This window comes from Crotalus tigris, unplaced genomic scaffold, assembly GCF_016545835.1.
Source record: "Crotalus tigris isolate CLP2741 ecotype Arizona unplaced genomic scaffold, ASM1654583v1 scf7180000020352.946698, whole genome shotgun sequence".
Taxonomy (NCBI): domain Eukaryota; kingdom Metazoa; phylum Chordata; class Lepidosauria; order Squamata; family Viperidae; genus Crotalus; species Crotalus tigris.
In genome coordinates this window covers 258013-275667 of record NW_024097981.1, presented here as the reverse complement: position 1 = coordinate 275667, position 17655 = coordinate 258013, and the positions used below count along the sequence as shown (strand labels likewise).

Genomic DNA, 17655 nt, shown 5'->3' with positions numbered 1-17655 from the left:
CTGGTCATAAGTCACTTTTTCAGTGTTGTAACAGTCACTAAATGGACTGTTGTAAGTTGAGGACTACCTATATTCAAGTGTATCATTTTTTTTCCCCTCCTTTCCTAAAATGCATAAATACGAGCGCATTTTTTCATCTGGAGAATTCCCTACCCTCATTTTCTAGAACAGTGGTTCTCCACCTGTGGGTCGGGACCCCATTTGGGGTCGAACGACCATTTCACGGGGGTCGCCAAACAACGCAGTCCGCCATTTTTCCCCCCCTTTTCCTTAGCTGTGCTACTCCCTTTTATTCTATTGGCTTTGGAAAGGCAATAGAATAGACTCTCTTGAATAGAGTAATTCTATTGGCTTTCCAAAGCCAATAGGAATTGTCCAGGCTGCCTCTGCCCTGCTGAGCCCGCCAAAAGTTCCATTCTGCAAACGGTGCTGCACCAGTTGAGTAGTCCTCGACTTACGACCGGTTGAGTAGTCCTCGACTTACGACCGGTTGGGGTCATGGCATTAAAAAGGTTGAGAACCACTGTTCTAGAGGGTACAACTAGTCCTCGGTTTTACAACAGTTCATTTAGTGACCATTCAAAGTTACAATGGCACTGAAAAAAGTGATTGATGATCATTTTTCATACTTAATAACCGTTGCAGCTTTCCCACGGTCAAGTGATTGTGACCCCTGCATTTTTCTAGCCAATTCTGCATTGATCCCAGTTTAACAATGTATTTTTTTTTGAGAGAGAGAGAGAGAGAAAAAGAGAGAGGGAAAGAGGGAGGGAGAACGAGAGAGAGAGCAGGAGGGAGGGAGGGAGGGTGGGAGAGGGGGGGAGGGAGAGAGGGGGGGAGGGAGAGAGAGAGGAAGAGGGGGAGAGAGAGGGAGGGAGTGGAGAAGAAGAGAGAGGGGGAGGAGGGGGAAGAGGGGGGAGGGAGAGGGAGGGAGGGAGAGGGGGACGGAGGGAGAGGGGGGAGAGAGGGAACAGGGGAGAGAGGGAGGGAGAGAGGAGGAGAGAGGGAGAGAGGGGGAGGAAGGGAGAGAGAGGGAGGGAGGGAGAAGGGGAGAAGGAGGGATAGAGGGAGGGAGGGAGATCCTCATTGTCGGCTTCCATAGATTTAACTAACATTAAAGAATGATGCTAACCAGCACTTCTGTTCTTCCCTGCCGTAATTGGTTTTCTTCCCAATCATTTTTGCTGAAGTTCTGCATTTATACCTCAGAATTATATTACAGCCTTGTGTCTCCAGTTTTGAAAGCTGCCCATCTGATATTACGATAACACACATCACAAATAGCACAATTGTTCATGTTGTTTGTCCATTCCTGGTAGCTGTGTTTGCTTGATCCACACCAAAGAGCAAGCGAGCAATCAGGTTTTATTAAATTGCTTGTTTAGGGAAGGCAAAAGAAATTTTATAGAAGTTTCCCATACTCATAATTGTGATATCAAATAATATACAGATAGTCCCTGACCACAGTTGATGCCAAACTTTGTGTTGCTAACTGTTGTTAAGTGAGCTTTGCCCCATTTTACGACCTTTCTTGCCAGTTGTTAAGTGAATCACTGCAGTTGATAAGTTAGTAACACAATTGTTAAGTGAATCCGGCTTCCCCCATTGACTTTGCTTGACAAAAGGTCACAGAAGAGGATCATGTGACTCCAGGGCCTGCAACCGTCATAAATGTGAATCAGTTGCCAAACGCCTGAATTTGGATCACATGATGCAAAGGTTGTTAAGTATGAAAAATGGTCATAAATCACTTCTTTGTTGCCGTTGTAACTTCAAACAGTCACTAAATGATTTGTAAATTGCAGACTACCTTTGTATTGCTTTAATTTAATTTAATTACTTTAATCGATTGGTGAATGAAATGATTAAAAATAATTTTGTAATTATTTTGTATAATATTTTGTATAATAATTGTAATTTTCTTTTAAATGCTTAGTCATGCCATGAAAAGACCAATCAGTCGTCAAAGTATCCATTGAATAAGCTACTCAAAACATTTTTAGAGGAATAATACAGGTAGCCCTCAATTTTGTAACCACAATTGCACCCAACAATTCCATTGCTAGACAAAGCAGTTGCTAAGTGAATTTTGCTCCATTTTATCACCTTTTGTGCTACAGTTGTTAAGTGAATCGGGCTTCCCCCATTGACTTTGCTTGTCAGAGGGTCGCAAAAGGGGATCACGTGATCCTGGGACTCTGTGACCGTCATAAATATGAATCAGTTGCCAAGCAACTGGATACTAATCACGTGAGTCTGGAGAGGCTGCAACGGTCGTAAGTGTGAAAAACGGTCATAACTCAGTGCCATTGTAACTTTGAATGGTTACTAAACGAATTGTGGTAAGTCAAACTATGCCCTCAAGTTTGGTTTGTAATTTGAAACGGTCACTAAATGAATACTCACTGAATACTTGACCGCAGATCGAACGGAGCCTCACCTTTTCAAATAATGAACAGTGCTCTTTTTTAATTGCCTAATTAAATTGGTCCGTTGCAAACTTTGTGTGAAAACACATCCGGAGTGTAAAAAGCAAGCAGGATATTGCTAATGTAAGCCAGCCGGCACAAGCTAATAAAAACCAACCGGTGGGGAAAAACAAACAAATATACATAATATTGCGTAATAGTCCCCCCTTCTTAGCGTATGTGACAGCAGGTTTAGTCCTGGAGAGAGAGAAAGAGAGAGGAAAAAAGTTTTGCCAAGTCATTTTTACAATCTCTAACTATAAAGAGGTCGTTTTGGGTCATTGTTCTTACGGGTGACAGAAGGATTACTCAAAGAGATACTATAAAAAAGACAAACAGCCTTAATAACCTGTTATATTCTTTCTGATTCATGGCTATTTCTTTCTTTCTTTGGCCATGGGGGGGGGGGGGAACAAGACTTAAACTGGAGGCCAAAGTTTTTGCTTCCCTGAACACTTTTGGTGGGTGTCTTATAAATAAATATTTTATTTATTTATTGCTTTTATAAATCACTCAAAGCAACCAACACATCCAATACATTTTCCTCCTTCTATTTTCCCCATAACGACAATCCTGTGAGGTGGCTTGGGGAGAGAGAGAGATAGCTCAAAGTTACCTAGCTGGCTTTCATGGCTAAGCAGAACTAGAACTCCCAGTCTCCTGGTGATAGACGCAAAGTCACCCAGTTGGCTTTCATAGCTAAGGAGGCACTAGAACTCACCTTCTCCTAATGATTGACCCTAAGACAACCACCCAGGTGGGATCTAAAATTAAATTGGGACTAGAACTCACCACATCCTAGTGATTGAGTCAAAGTCACTCAACCAGGCGGGATCTAGAATTAAGTGGGACTAGAACTCACCATCTCTTGGTGATTGGCCCAAAGTCACCCAGATGGCTTTCATGGCTAAGGCAGCACTAGAACTCACCATCTCCTAATGATTGGTCCAAAGACACCCACCCAGGTGGGATCTAGAATTAAAGTAGGACTAGAACTCACCACATCCTAGTGATTGAGTCAAAGTCACTCAACCATGTGGGATCTAGAATTAAGGTGGAACTAGAACTCACTGTCTTCTTGTGATTGGCCCAAAGATACCCACCCAGGTGGGATCTAGAATTAAAGTAGGACTAGAACTCACCACATCCTAGTGATTGAGTCAAAGTCACTCAACCATGTGGGATCTAGAATTAAGGTGGAACTAGAACTCACTGTCTTCTTGTGATTGGCCCAAAGACACCCACCCAGGTGGGATCTAGAATTAAAGTGGGACTAGAACTCACCATGTCCTAGCAATTGAGTCCTACTTGTAAGCGGTCATAATTCGAGGATGACCTAGAAGCAAACTGAGAAACTGTGTCGGCCACCAAAGGGTTGTTTTAGAGCCACACGCATTATTAGAAAAGTGTGTCTAGACAGCAAATAAACAGCAAATTCATCTTTGCAATCTGAATCCTTAATCCAAGTTGGTTTGTTTCTCTTTCTTCAGGTGGGTTGCAAAGCTGCGATGGTGTTTTTCCAGTACTGCATCATGGCTAATTTCTTTTGGCTTCTGGTCGAGGGCTTGTATCTTCACACCCTCTTGGTCATCTCCTTCTTTTCAGAGAAGAAATACTTCTGGTGGTACATTGTCATAGGCTGGGGTATGGTGCCTTTCTCGTTTCCCTACACAGATGCCTTCCACACATTGCCGATATTCTTGTACTTATCGATTAGTTTATTTGCATCCTGTCTTTAATATTTTTATAAATAACTCAAGGCTGCGAACATGTTTTAGACTCCTTCCTCCTCCTGTTTTTCCCACAACAACCCTGTGAGGTAGGCTGAGCTGAGAGAGAGGGACTGGCCCAAAATCACCCAGCCGGCTTTTGTGCATAAAGCAGAACTAGAACTCACTGTCTCCTAGTGATTGGTTCAAAATCACCCAGCCGGCTTTTGTGCATAAAGCAGAACTAGAACTCACTGTCTCCTAGTGATTGGTTCAAAATCACCCAGCCGGCTTTCATGCATAAAGCAGGACTAGAACTCACTGTCTCCTAGTGTTTGGTTCAAAGTCACCCAGCTGGCTTTTGTGCATAAAGCAGAACTAGAACTCACCGTCTCCTAGTGTTTGGTTCAAAGTCACCCAGCTGGCTTTCGTGCATAAAGCAGGACTAGAACTCACCGTCTCCGGGTTTCTAGCCTGGTGCCTTAACCACTAGACTACTGATTGATCTGAATGCTCTGGCATTTGATTAGCCCAGAATTATCCAGTTGGTTTCTGTGCCTAAGACAGAACTAGAACTCGCTGTCTCCTGGTGGATTGGCCCAAAGTCACCCAGCTGGCTTTCATGCATAAAGCAGGACTAGAACTCACTGTTTCCGTGTTTCTAGCCTGGTCTCTTAACCACTAGGCCACTGATTGGTCTGAATGTTCTGGCATTTGATTAGCCCAGAGTTATCCAGTTGGATTCTGTGCCTAAGAGAGAACTAGAACTCACCATCTAGTTCTCTCTAGTGATTGGCCCAAAGTGATTGGCCCAAAATCACCCAGCTGGCTTTCATGCATAAAGCAGGACTAGAATCACCGTCTCCTGGTGATTGGCCCAAAGTCACCCAACTGCTTTTGGTGGCTAAAGCAGGACTAGAACTCACGGCCTCCTGGTGTGTAGCCTGGTGGCTTAAACACTAACCAAACTGGCTCTATTTATTATAATAATCCTTTACTTATTTAAATGGTTGGTTGCTGTTAGGCTTAGAATTCTTGCACCCCTATCACAATTGAGCAACGCTTGACCAGTGGTGATGGAGCCATGGTCCCCAGGATGGAGAAAGCTGAGCTTGGAGTTGGTGTCCACATAAAAATAACATTTTTATGAGGAAGCCAGAATGTTAGAATTGTGATCCTGCTGAAACTCAATTTGTAAATAGCATTTTTAATTCCTCAGACTAGAGAGTTTCCCCTTATAATAATTATGAGCATTGAATTATGTCTGAATTTATCTCAATGCAGGTAGTCCTCAACAGATGGTCACAACTGAATCCAAAATGTCCGTTGCTAAGTGAGACAGTTGTTCAGTGAGTTTTTCCCCATTTTACAATCTTTCTGGCCACTGTGGTTAAGTGGATCACCACAATTTTTAAGTTAGCAACACAGTTGTTGTGTTGTGGCTTTCCCGTTGGCCTTCGTGTGACAAAAGGTCGCCAAAGGGGTTCAGGTGACCCTGGGACGCTGCAACCATCATAAGTACAAGTCAGTTGCCGAGTGCCCAAATTTTGATCACGTGACTCTGGGGATGCTGCAGTGGTCATAAGTGTGAAAAAGGGCCGTAAATCATTTTTTCAGTGCTGTTGTCCTTTCAAACAGTCACTAAATGAACTGTCATAAGTTGAGGATTACCTGTAAGTAGGTAATGAAGGCCATTTCCCACGTCTTCCTATATAATAATAATATTCAAAATGGTGTCCAGCAGGCAAAATAATGTTGTGCTGCTAATTTGGCACATCTGATTGTGCGACTTCTTGATTGTTGTTGTTCTGCCTTTATTGCCTTTAGGGTGTGCAATAAAAAAAATGTGACAAATCCTTAATCCTGTTTCAGGTGCTCCGATGCTTTTCATCTTGGCTTGGACCATCACGAGGATACACTATGAAAATACGGGGTAAGCAGGCATCTCCATTCTGCTTCTTTCTTTCTCTACATCTCTCTCCTTCCTTCCTTCCTTCCTTCCTTCCTTCCTTCCTTCCTTCCTTCCTTCCTTCCTTCCTTCTTCCTTCCTTCCTTCCATCCTTTTCTTTCTTTCTTCCTTTCTTTCTTTCTTTACCTCCCACCTTCCCTTTCTCTTTCTTTCTTTCTTTCTTTCTTTCTTTCTTTCTTTCTTTCTTTCTTTCTTTCTTTCTCTTTCCCTCCCTTCCTCTTCCTCTTTTTCTTTCTTTCTTTCTTTCTTTCTTTATTTTTCTCTTCTTCCCCTCTTTCTTTCTCTTTCTTTCTTCCTTCTTTCTTTTTTCTGTCTTCTTTCCTTTTCTCTCTCTCTACATCTCCTCCTCCTCCTCTCTTCCTCCTCCTCCTTCCTCCTCCTCCTCCTCTTCTTCTTCTTCTTCTTCTTCTTCTTCTTCTTCTTCTTCTTCTTCTTCTTCTTCAAAATATTAAAACATAAAACATTGGTGCAGTAAAAGTTGAAACATTAAAATATTAATTCATGGCTATTTGCAGCCTCCCACAACCATAATTTCTGACCCTTTTTTGTTGGAAACCAGCACTTACAATATTTCCAATTTCTGACCAAAAAATTACCCAATAATAACAATGGATTCACTTAATGACCACAGTAGCGGTCGCTGAACAACCCCAGCGTTGACTTAACAAGCATGTTTGTTTAGCAGCCAATGTAGAAAAAGGCTGGAAAATTGAGCCCGATCGTGTGATCACCTGTTTAATGACCAACACAAGTTATAAGCTCGATTTTGATTTTAATTCAAGGACTATCTGTATAGCCTGCATTTGGGTGGGCTTCTGGAGCATTCCAGTTGTGTATTTTAGTTGTGTCATTTTAATCAAAATCATATTTTTTCTGTTTGCTTCCTCTGTGACCCCTTGGGTTTGATCTAATTTGATAATTTGACAATTTCTTTTCAGTTGCTGGGATTTAATCGAATCTCCGTATTGGTGGATTATCAAAGCTCCCATTTTGGTTTCTATATTGGTAAGGAATTTGTGTGGGTTTTTTTTTATTTTTTTCACCATCTAAGTTGGCAAATGTAAGACTTTTGGACTTCAACTCCTGGCTGAGGAATTCTGGGAGTTGAAGTCCACAAGTCTTAAAAGTTGCCAAGTTTGGAGAACTCTGATCTAAATACCTTGAAATAACTTCCTTCATCTCCATAGTTTGATTCTGTGTAAATGAACAATAGGTCCTCAACGTACGTTCACAATGGAACCCCAAACTGCCATTACAAAGCAAAACAGTCATTATGTGAAATTTTGCCCCATGTAAAGGCATTCTTTGTTGTTAAGTGAATCACTGCCATTGCTAAATTAGTCAGCCTGTTGCTAAGTGAATCCGGCTTCCCCATTGACTTTGTTTGTCAGACAGTCGCAAAAGAGGATCACATGACCCCAGGACACTGCGACCGTCATAAATATGAGTCAGTGTCTGAATTCTGATCACGTGACCATGGGGATGCTGCAGTGGTTGTAAGTGTGAAAAAATGATCATAAGTCTTTTTTTCAGGGATATCTTTGAACCGTCACTAAATGAACTGTTGTAAGTTGAGGACTACCCTGTTGTTTGCTTCTGTGCAAATAAACAGTAGAAATGGTCCTTGACGTATGACCATAATTAAACCCAAAACTTCTATTGCTAAGCAAGACAGCAGTTAAGTGATTTTTGCCCTGTTTTGACAACCTTCCTTGCCCCCGTTACTAAGTGAATCACTGCAGTTGTTAAGTCGGTCACACGGTTGTTAAGTGAATCTTGCTTCGCCCTCCTCAGTTTTCTTGTAAGAAGGAAAATGGAGAGTTTTCCTTCAGGCCTGCTTAATAAATGCAACCGAGCCGAAAGATAAAATTGTCAAAATATATTGTAAGAGAAAAAACAGGGTACAGATAGTCTTGGAATGTCACTGAAAAATGTAATTTATGACCGGTCCTCATAGTTTCGACCCTTATAGCAACCTCACTGTCATATGATCAAAATTCAGGCACTTGGCAACTGGCATGTATGGATGATGGGTTGCATGGTCTCAAGGTCATGTGATCACCATTTGTGGCCTTCCCAGCCGGCTTCCAACAAGCAATGGGGGGAACCAGGATTCACTTAATGACTGCTCAATTCACTTAATGACCGCCTGATTCACTTAATACCTGCCAGATTTACTTAATAACCCTAGATTCACTGAAGCGTAGTAACTTCTTGATGACCGTGACAAAAAAAGGTTTTAAAATCTTTGCTCCCAATTCTGGTCATAAATTGAGGACTACCTGTACAATATCCGTTTCCTATGCCTTTTGCCTGTCCATTTTTCTGAAAAAATGTCTCAGAAATAGATGATCAATATCCGTGATGCTCTGTATGGATTTTGTCCTCTGCACAGCAAGGAATTTTAATGCTTTAAAAAAAAAAAAAAAAAAAAACAATAATATGATCCACAGGTCAATTTCGTGCTCTTTATTTGCATCATTCGGATCCTGGTTCAGAAGCTTCACTCTCCAGATGTCGGGCGAAATGAAGCAAGCCAATATTCGTAAGTTCGGACCTGGGGGATGAGGGTCATCTGAAAACCCCGGGGTTTGTCCTGAGCCGGTCTCCTGGATCTGACACAGGATCGGAGACCTCTGCAGGGAGAGTCTCACAAAAAAAGGGGGGGGGGGTTTACAATCGTGCAATTAAGCTCCGCCCCGTTTTCATGCGCATGACAAGCAGTCCTCAACTTACGGCCACAATGGAGTCCCAGATTTTCCCTGCTAAGCAAGACAGTCGCTAAGTGAGTTTGCCCCCCTTTGTCGATTTTCGTTGCCACAACTGTTAAGTGAACTACCCCAGTTGTTAAGTTAGTCACATGGTCGTAAAGTGAATCTGGTTTTCCCCATTGGCTGTGCTTGTCAGAAGGTTGCAAATGAGGATCACATGACCCCGGGACATGGCAACCGTCGTAAATGTGAACCATTTGCCAGGTGTCCAAATTTTGATCATTGGGATGCTGTCTGGACTAGAACTCACTGTCTCCTAGTGATTGAGCCAAAGTCACTCAATTGATTTCATGGCTAAGATGGGACTACAGCTCACTGTCTCCTGGTTTCTGTAACGTGGTGCCTTCACCACTAGGCCAAACAGTTAAGGGTTAGAATGATTGCCAGAATGTGAATCTCTGATCTTCTCTCCTGTCCTCCAAATAATTTGTCATTATAGGGTATCCTCCTTGAGCAGGGGGTTGGACTAGAAGACCTCCAAGGTCCCTTCCAACTTCATTATTCTGTCATTCTGTAAGGATCTCCTGTTTCAGCAGGGGGTTGGTCTAGAGGACCTCCAAGATCCCTTTCAATTTTGTTATTCTGTCATTCTGTACGGATCTCCTGTTTCAGCAGGGGGTTGGTCTAGAGGACCTCCAAGGTCCCTTTCAATTTTGTTATTCTGTCATTCTGTAAGGGTCTCCTGCTTCAGCAGGGGGTTGGTCTAGAGCAGTGGTTCTCAACCTGTGGGTCGGGACCCCATTTGGGGTCGAACGACCATTTCACGGGGGTCGCCAAACAACGCAGTCCGCCATTTTTCCCCCCCTTTTCCTTAGCTGTGCTACTCCCTTTTATTCTATTGGCTTTTGAAAGCCAATAGAATAGACTCTCTTGAATAGAGTCTAATTCTATTGGCTTTCAAAAGCCAATAGGAATTGTCCAGGCTGTCTCTGCCCTGCTGAGCCCGCCAAAAGTCCCATTCTGCAAACGGTGCTGCACCAGTTGAGTAGTCCTCGACTTACGACCGGTTGAGTAGTCCTCGACTTACAACCGGTTGGGGGTCGCGGCATTAAAAAGGTTGAGAACCACTGGGCTAGAGGATCTCCAAGGTCCCTTCCAATTTTATTATTCTGTCATTCTGTAAGGGTCTCCTGTTTCAGCAGGGGGGTGGTCTAGAGCAAGGCTTTTCAACCACCTGTGGTACATTGGCACCTGGCAGGTGATACGTGACCATCCTAGAAAAGGGATGGGGAGGGGAATGAGCTGAACCGGTGGCAGCACCGCACATGGCTGGACTGACGGCTGGAGCTGCAGGGCTGTCAGGGCTCAGCGGAAGCGCCAGGATCAGTGCTGCTTTCCAGCTGATCGGTGCTTCTTCAGGGCTGTCAGGGCTCAGTGGAAGCACCAGGATCAGCACCAGGCTCCAGCTGGAGCTCGGTGCTGATCCTGGTGCATCTGCTGAGCCCAGAAGAAGTGCCGATTAGCTGGAATGTTGCAACATCTCCTGGGTCTTATGATTTACATTCAGATGCTTGGCCACTGATTCATATTTATGACAGTCACAATGTCCCAGGGTCATGTGAAGTGACCAAAACCTGCTGCCACCACCCAACAGGCGGGGGGAATAAAAACCAAACATCCCCCACCCCACCCCCGCTGCCAATCCTCAACAGAAATGCTCACAACAATGAAAGCCTCAGATAGGAAGAAGAGCACCATCGGGTGGGCAGGCAGGCGTCTTGCTTAGCTGTGGCTTGGGGGGCACTTTTTTCAGCGCCATTGTAACTTCGAACAGTCACTAAGCGAACTGTTGTAAGTTGAGGACTACCTGTACTTTATCACTTTTTTCCTTTTTTTTTTTTTTTTGGTCATCAAGTTTTTGACACCTTGCCAGGCGACTGGTGGTACTCGGATGTTGCCATATCCTAAAAGTGGTACAATGGGTGAAAAGGTTGAAAAGCCCTGAACTAGATGACCTCCAAGGTCCCTTCCAACTCTTATTCTGTAGCTAGCTAAACCGCAAAACTCCACTCCTAGCCCCTGTTAATCCCCAGTTTTTCTCTTGCTCAGGAGACTAGCCAAATCCACTCTTCTTCTGATCCCTCTGTTTGGCATCCATTACACCATATTTGCCTTTTTTCCGGACACGGCCAAGAAAGAAGTGCTCTATGTCAAGCTGGTCTTCGAACTTGTTTTGGGGTCCTTCCAGGTGAGCCCTCTGTCACCCCCATAGTCCAGAGTTTTCCAGACTTGGTGACTTTAAGACTTGTGGACTTCAACTCCCATAATTCCTCAGGTAGGCATGTCCACATGTCTTAAGGTGGCCACATTTGGAGACCCCCCCGGCACAGTTCTTCCCTAGAATACTCAGTATCAAAGAGAGCCTGGGGTCCAGGCGGGAGAGGGGGGTTGTATTTTATGCCCCCGGGGGCTTTGAGCCATAGAATCTCCCCCCCAAAACAGTAGGTGCTGGGAAAGAAGGAGGAGGGAGGGAGGAAGAATGGAAGAATTAGAAGGAGAGGAAGAGAAAGAAGGGGAGGGAGGGAAGGAAGGAAAGAAAGGAAGGAAGAGGGAAGAGAAGAAAGAAAGAAAGAAAGAAAGAAAGAAAGAAAGAAAGAAAGAAAGAAAGAAAGAAAGAAAGAAAGGAGAAGAAAGGAAGGAACGAGAAGAAAGGAAGGAAGGAAGGAAGGAAGGAGAAGAAAGGAAGGAAAGAAAGGAAGGAAGGAAGGAAGGAAGGAAGGGGAAAAAAGAAAAAGAAAGAAAGGAGAAGGAAGGAAAAAAGAAAGAAAGAAAGAGGAAGGAAGGAAAAGAAAGGAAGGAAGCGAAGAAAAAAGAAAGAAAGAGGAAGGAAAGAAAGAAAGAAAGAAGAAAGGAAGGAGAAGGAAGAAAGAAGAAGAAAGGAAGGAAGGAAAGAAAGAGGAAGGAAGGAAGGGGAAAGAAAGAGGAAGGAGAAGAAAGGAAGGAAAGAAAGAGGAAGGAAGGAAGGAAGGAAGGGGAAAGAAGAAAAAGAAAGAAAGAAGAAAGGAAGGAAAGAAAAAAGAAAGAAAGGAAGGAAGGAAGGAAAGAAAGAAAGAAAGAAAGAAAGAAAGAAAGAAAGAAAAGGAGAAAGAAGGAGGAAGAAAGAAAAAGGGAGAGAGGGAAGGAAGGGATTCCAGCATCTAGCACTGATAATGTTATGAAGTTGGGTCATGAAATATCTCAAGAAAACTACCAACCTCAGTCCTCCTCCTCCTCCTCCTTCCCCAACCCCTTCCCCCTCCTCCTCCTCCTAAACCCATTCCGTTCCAGCACTGAAGACGTTACCTAGTTGGGTCACGAAACGTCTGCAAAAAAAACCCCCAAGAGCACGCGGGACCCCCACAGAATGCACAACGATGTACTGGGCATCGCATCCCGCACAGGGTTTGCCTTGTTGAAATCCTTCCCCTCTTTTTTCTCCCTCTCTTCTCTCTCAGGGCTTCGTGGTGGCTGTGCTGTATTGTTTCATCAATGGCGAGGTAAGAAGTTGGATGCATCCTTCACCACAGAGTGTCAGCTTCCAAAGTTAATCATCTTCCTTTTTTTTTTTTTTTCTTTCTAGCTGTCATGCCAGCTAATGCAGGGCTTAAATTTAATTACATTTGCTTTTTAATTTTGTAAGGTCAACGGGGCATTTACAATGAAGGGGCTGGTGTGCAGCCCGTAACAACCGAGTAGGAATTTCTGCAATAACTCAGGAGACCTGGCCAAGGGTGCAGAACCTAATCTGAATAATTGTAAAGCAGTCTCTCTCTGATAACTGCCTGATGTAAGATAAATCTAGAAGCCAGGGCTTGTTTTTTTTAATTACTGCTCGATTTTAATGCAAAGTGGCTCTGATTAAATTTGAGTTTCCAGATTAGTCCCGACAGACACAGAATATCAATCCAATAAAATGCCTCTTGAAAATTGAAATTGTCCCAGGAGTGTGCCCAGCAGTTGCATGGAGACAGATAGTCCTCGATTTACAACATTTCATCTATTGGCTATTCAAAGTTACAACGGCACTAAAAAAAAAGTTACGACCGTTGCAGTGTCACGTGATCGAAATTCAGATGCTTGGCAACTGACTCATATTTATGACGGTCGCAGTGTCCCGGAGTCATATAATCCCCTTTTGCGACCTTCTGATAAAGTCAGATTCACTTTACAACCGAGTTATTAACTTTAACAACTGCAGTGATTCACTTAACAGCCATGGCAAGAAAGGTCATAAAATGAGACATAATCCACTTAATTGTCTTGCTTAGCCACAGAAATTTTGGGCTCAACTGCGGTCATTAGTCAAGGACTATCTGTACTTCCTTAAAAATGCCCAGGGTTAGGGGGAATTGCCTTCCATCTGCAAAAGAGGACTAGAATTTCCAGCTCCCGGCCCATAGCAGATTTTCCCAAGGAAATCCTGCTGCTGGCACTATCAGTTGTCTGAAGCACTGCAGGCAGTCCTCAGCTTACGACCGTTCATTTGGTGATCGCTTTAAATGACGGTAGCACTTAAAAAACGTAAATTCCAAATTCTGCAGTCATCTATTTATTTATTTATTTCTAAAATTTATATGCCGCCCAATCCCAAGGGACTAAGGGCGGCGTACAAAATTAAAACAATAATCTGACAATAAAACAATAAAATAAATACATTCATACAGCATGTCCGATCATATCCCGCCCCCCCCCCCAGGGACATCAGCCCCAGGCCTGCCGGAACAGGAGAGTTTTAACGGCTTTCTTAAAGGCCGGCAGGGTGGGAGTAGTTTGAACCTCAGGGGGAAGTTGATTCCACCAGGCTTGGAGCCACCACAGAAAAGGCCCTTCCCCGAGGCCCCGCCAGCCGACATTGTCTGGCCGACGGGACCTGAAGGAGGCCCAATCTGTGGGACCTCACCGGTCTCTGGGAACTGTGCGGCAGTATGCGGTCCTGTAAGTAACCTGATCCTATGCCATGAAGGGCTTTAAAGGTGATAACCAACACCTTGAATTGCGTCCGGAGACCCACAGGAAGCCAGTGCAGCTCGCGGAGGATAGGTGACACGTGGGCTTACCTTGGCGCGCCCACAATCGCCCTCGCGGCTGCATTCTGAACCAACTGCAGCCTCCAAACGCTCTTCAAGGGTAGCCCCATGTAGAGCGCGTTACAGTAATCCAGTCTTGAGGTGACAAGGGCATGAGTGACTGTGAGTAAAGCCTCCCGGTCCAAATAAGGCCACAACTGGTACACCAGGCGAACCTGGGCAAAGGTCCCCCTGGCCACAGCCGATAGATGTTCCAAATTTAGCTGTGAGTCCAGGAGGACACCCAAGTTGCGTGCCTGCACTGAGGGAGGTAAATTTCCCCCCCCCCAGGACTAATGATGGACCATTCAGTTGTCCTTTGGGAGGCAAGACCCAGAGCCACTCGGTCTTGTCAGGGTTGAGTCTAAGCCTGTTCACCCCCATCCAGACCCTCACATCTTCCAGGCACCGGCACATCACATCTAAGCAAAATTCAGGTCCTTAGTACAACTGGCTCATGTTGAGCAGGGGATTGGACTAGAACAGTGATGGCGAACCTTTTAGAGCAGTGGTTCTCAACCTTTTAAATGCTGCGACCCCCAACCGGTCATAAGTCGAGGACTACTCAATTGGTGCAGCACCGTTTGCAGAATGGGACTTTTGGCGGGCTCAGCAGGGCAGAGACAGCCTGGACAATTCCTATTGGCTTTGGAAAGCCAATAGAATGAGACTCTATTCAAGAGAGTCTATTCTATTGGCTTTCAAAAGCCAATAGAATAAAAGGGAGGAGCACAGCTAAGGAAAAGGGGGGGGAAAATGGCGGACTGCGTTGTTTGGCGACCCCCGTGAAATGGTCGTTTGACCCCAATGGGGTCCCGACCCACAGGTGGAGAACCACTGTTTTAGAGACCGAGTGCCCAAACCGCAACCCAAAACCCACTTATTTATTGCAAAGTGCCAGGGCCACATCAGCATTGTGGTGCCCTCATGGGGGGCATGGCTCACTGGGTGGGCTTGGCTGCAATGGTCACGCCAGACTGGGTGAACGTGGCCAGGGCCAGTTCCTTGCTATTTCCAGGGCATCCCTGGGGGGGGGGCGGCAATGCCACTTGCTCGCTCATTTCCTGCCCTGTCGCTTCCAAACACCAAGTGCTCGTTACTCTGGCGAACTCTGCTGGGGCAACGGTGCGCGTGCCCACAGAGAGGGCTCTGAGTGCCGCCTCTGGCACGCATGCCATAGGTTCGCCACCACTGGACTAGAAGACCTTCAAAGTCCCTTCCAGCCCTATTCTGATTGATGGAGGAGTACTCATAATATGTTTTTCTCTCCTGTGCCTTTCTCCCCTCCTGCCTCTCTCAGGTTCAAGCCGAAATGAAACGCAAATGGCGTAGGTGGCACCTGGAACACTTCCTGGGTTCGGATATGAAGTATCACCACCCGTCCGTCGGAAGCAGCGGCACCAACTTTAGCACCCAGATTTCCATGCTGGCCACCTGCAGCCCCAAAACTCAACGCAGCTCCACTTTTCAAGCTGAAAAGACTCTAGTGTGAGAAGCCTGACCAGCCAACCACGCCTGGCGTATAAGATGCAAAGAAAGGCGATGGCAACAGTATTTGGCATTATTATTATTATTATTACTATTTAAGCCCATTTTTGCAAGCAGACCGGGACAACATTCTGGGACCCAGAGACTCAGAACGAGAAAGGTTAAATCTGGACAGATTCGTCCTTTTTCCGTTCTGGAACCGAAGAGCGTTGCTCACAGCTTTGAAGGCGAAGACTTGAGGGCTTGTGGTTTTTTGCAAGACGTCCCCGCCAGCTTCTACTGGCCTGGCTGGAATGGACAGGAACAAATGGAAGACCAGCTGTGAAAAACAAACGTTTGGCAGATGGCCTTGCCCTTGCCTACTTCTTGGATCGTGAAATGTCTGCAAAAAAAACAGCTGAGCTCAAGAGAGCATCAAGGACCCCACAGGCCTTCTTCCTCCTCGTTATTTCCCTCTTCCCCCTCTCCTTTCTGCAAACCCCATTCCCTTCTAGCCCTGATGAGGTCATCTAGTCCAGGGCTTTTCAACCTTTTCATGCATTCTACCACTTTTAGGATAAGGCAACATCCGAGTACCACCAGTCACCTAGCAAGGTGTCAAAAACTTGAAGACCCCCCCCCAAAAGGAAAAAAGGGATAAAGTACAGGTAGTCCTCGATTTACAACAGTTCGCTTAGTGACTGTTCGAAGTTACAATGGCACTGAAAAAAGTGCTCCCCAAGCCACAGCTGAGCAAGATGCCTGCCTGTCCGTCCAGTGGCGCTCTTCCTCCTGTCCGAGGTTTTCATTGTTGTGAGCATTTCGGTTGAGGATTGGCAGCAGGGGTGGGGTGGGGGGGTGTTTGGTTTTTATTCCCCCTCCCCCATCTGCTAGGTGGTTGCAGCAGGTTTTGGTCACTTCACATGACTCTGGGACACTGTGACCGTCATAAATGAGCCAAGGTGGCGCAGCAGTTAGAGTGCAGTACTGCAGGCCACTTTAGCTGACTGTGTTCAGCAGGTGAGGGGTTCAAATCTCACCGGCTCAAGGTTGACTCAACCTTCCATCCTTCCGGGGTAGGTAAAATGAGGACCCAGATTGTTGGGGGCAATGTAAATATATATATATATACATTGCTTACTGGTCTACACCGCTTAGAGAGTGCTTGCACTTAAAGCGGTATATAAGTCTCATAAATAAATAAGTCTCATAAATAAATAAATATGAATCAGTTGCCAAGCATCTGAATGTAAATCACAAGACCCTGGAGAGGCTGCAACATTCCAGCTGATTGGTGCTTCTTCTGGGCTCAGCAGAAGCGCCAGGATCAGTGCCGCTTTCCAGCTGATTGGTGCTTCTTCAGGGCTCAGCAGAAGCACCAGGATCAGCGTCGAGCTCCAGCTGGAGCCTGGTGCTGATCCTAGCGCTTCCACTGAGCCCTGACAGCCCTGCAGCTCCAGCCGTCTCTCGCTCAGGCTTGTGCGGTGCTGCCACCGGTTCAGCTCATTTCCCTCCCCCGCTACCACTTTTCTAGGATGGTCAAGTATCACCTGCCAGGTGCCCATGTACCACAGGTGGTACCCGTACCACTGGTTGAAAAGCCCTGGACTAGTTGGGTCATGAAACATCTGTAACAAAATTGCAAAGCTCAGAGAGCACCAAGGATTCCACACTTATCTTCCTCCTCCTCCTCTTTCTCCTCCTCCTCCTCCTCCTCTCCTAGTTGGATCATGAAATGTCTGCAAGAAAACCACCAACCTCAGAGGGCGCCCAGGACTTCACCCAATTATTTCATTTGCCAGCAGATTCCACAAGAAAAGACCCAAAGGAACTTTTGAGATGGGATCGTGTTCCCAGGCCCTTAGAATCTGTTCCTTTCTTCTTCTTTTTTGCTAGTGAGTTTCAGAACCCAGAAAACCATCTTCCTTCAGTGGGAGACCTTTTCTTTTTCTATACAGAAACTTCCTGGACCTCGAGTGCTGAAATACAGGTAGTCCTCAACTTACGACCAGTTGCTTAACAAACTTCTGATATTATAATGGACTTCCCAAAGCTACTTAAGTCCCGTTTTCAGAGTTACGACACCCACACACCTTCCCCCAGTCATGTGATTGCATTTTAAGTACTTGCAACCAGCTCGTTTTTACAGCCATTTGCCGTGTCCTGGGGTTGCATGACCACAATTTGTGAGGTTGTTTACCGATTCCTGGCATTAATTCCCAGCTT

General features: G+C 45.3%; 1 protein-coding gene across 2 annotated transcripts in view; it reads left to right on the top strand.

Moving 5' to 3' along the window:
- Positions 1 to 16028, top strand: part of VIPR1 (vasoactive intestinal peptide receptor 1) — a 75948-nt gene extending 59920 nt beyond the window's left edge. The window contains exons 7-13 of one of the 2 annotated variants that reach the window (XM_039366753.1): positions 3959 to 4112; positions 6050 to 6110; positions 7085 to 7151; positions 8600 to 8691; positions 10967 to 11105; positions 12352 to 12393; positions 15263 to 16028. In XM_039366753.1, coding sequence (XP_039222687.1) covers positions 3959 to 4112; positions 6050 to 6110; positions 7085 to 7151; positions 8600 to 8691; positions 10967 to 11105; positions 12352 to 12393; positions 15263 to 15454 — 747 coding nt within the window. In that variant the 3' untranslated portion in view covers positions 15455 to 16028. The remainder of the gene's footprint in view (positions 1 to 3958; positions 4113 to 6049; positions 6111 to 7084; positions 7152 to 8599; positions 8692 to 10966; positions 11106 to 12351; positions 12394 to 15262) is intronic. The other variant, XM_039366754.1, reaches the window with a different exon arrangement.
- Positions 16029 to 17655: the final 1627 nt, after the last annotated feature.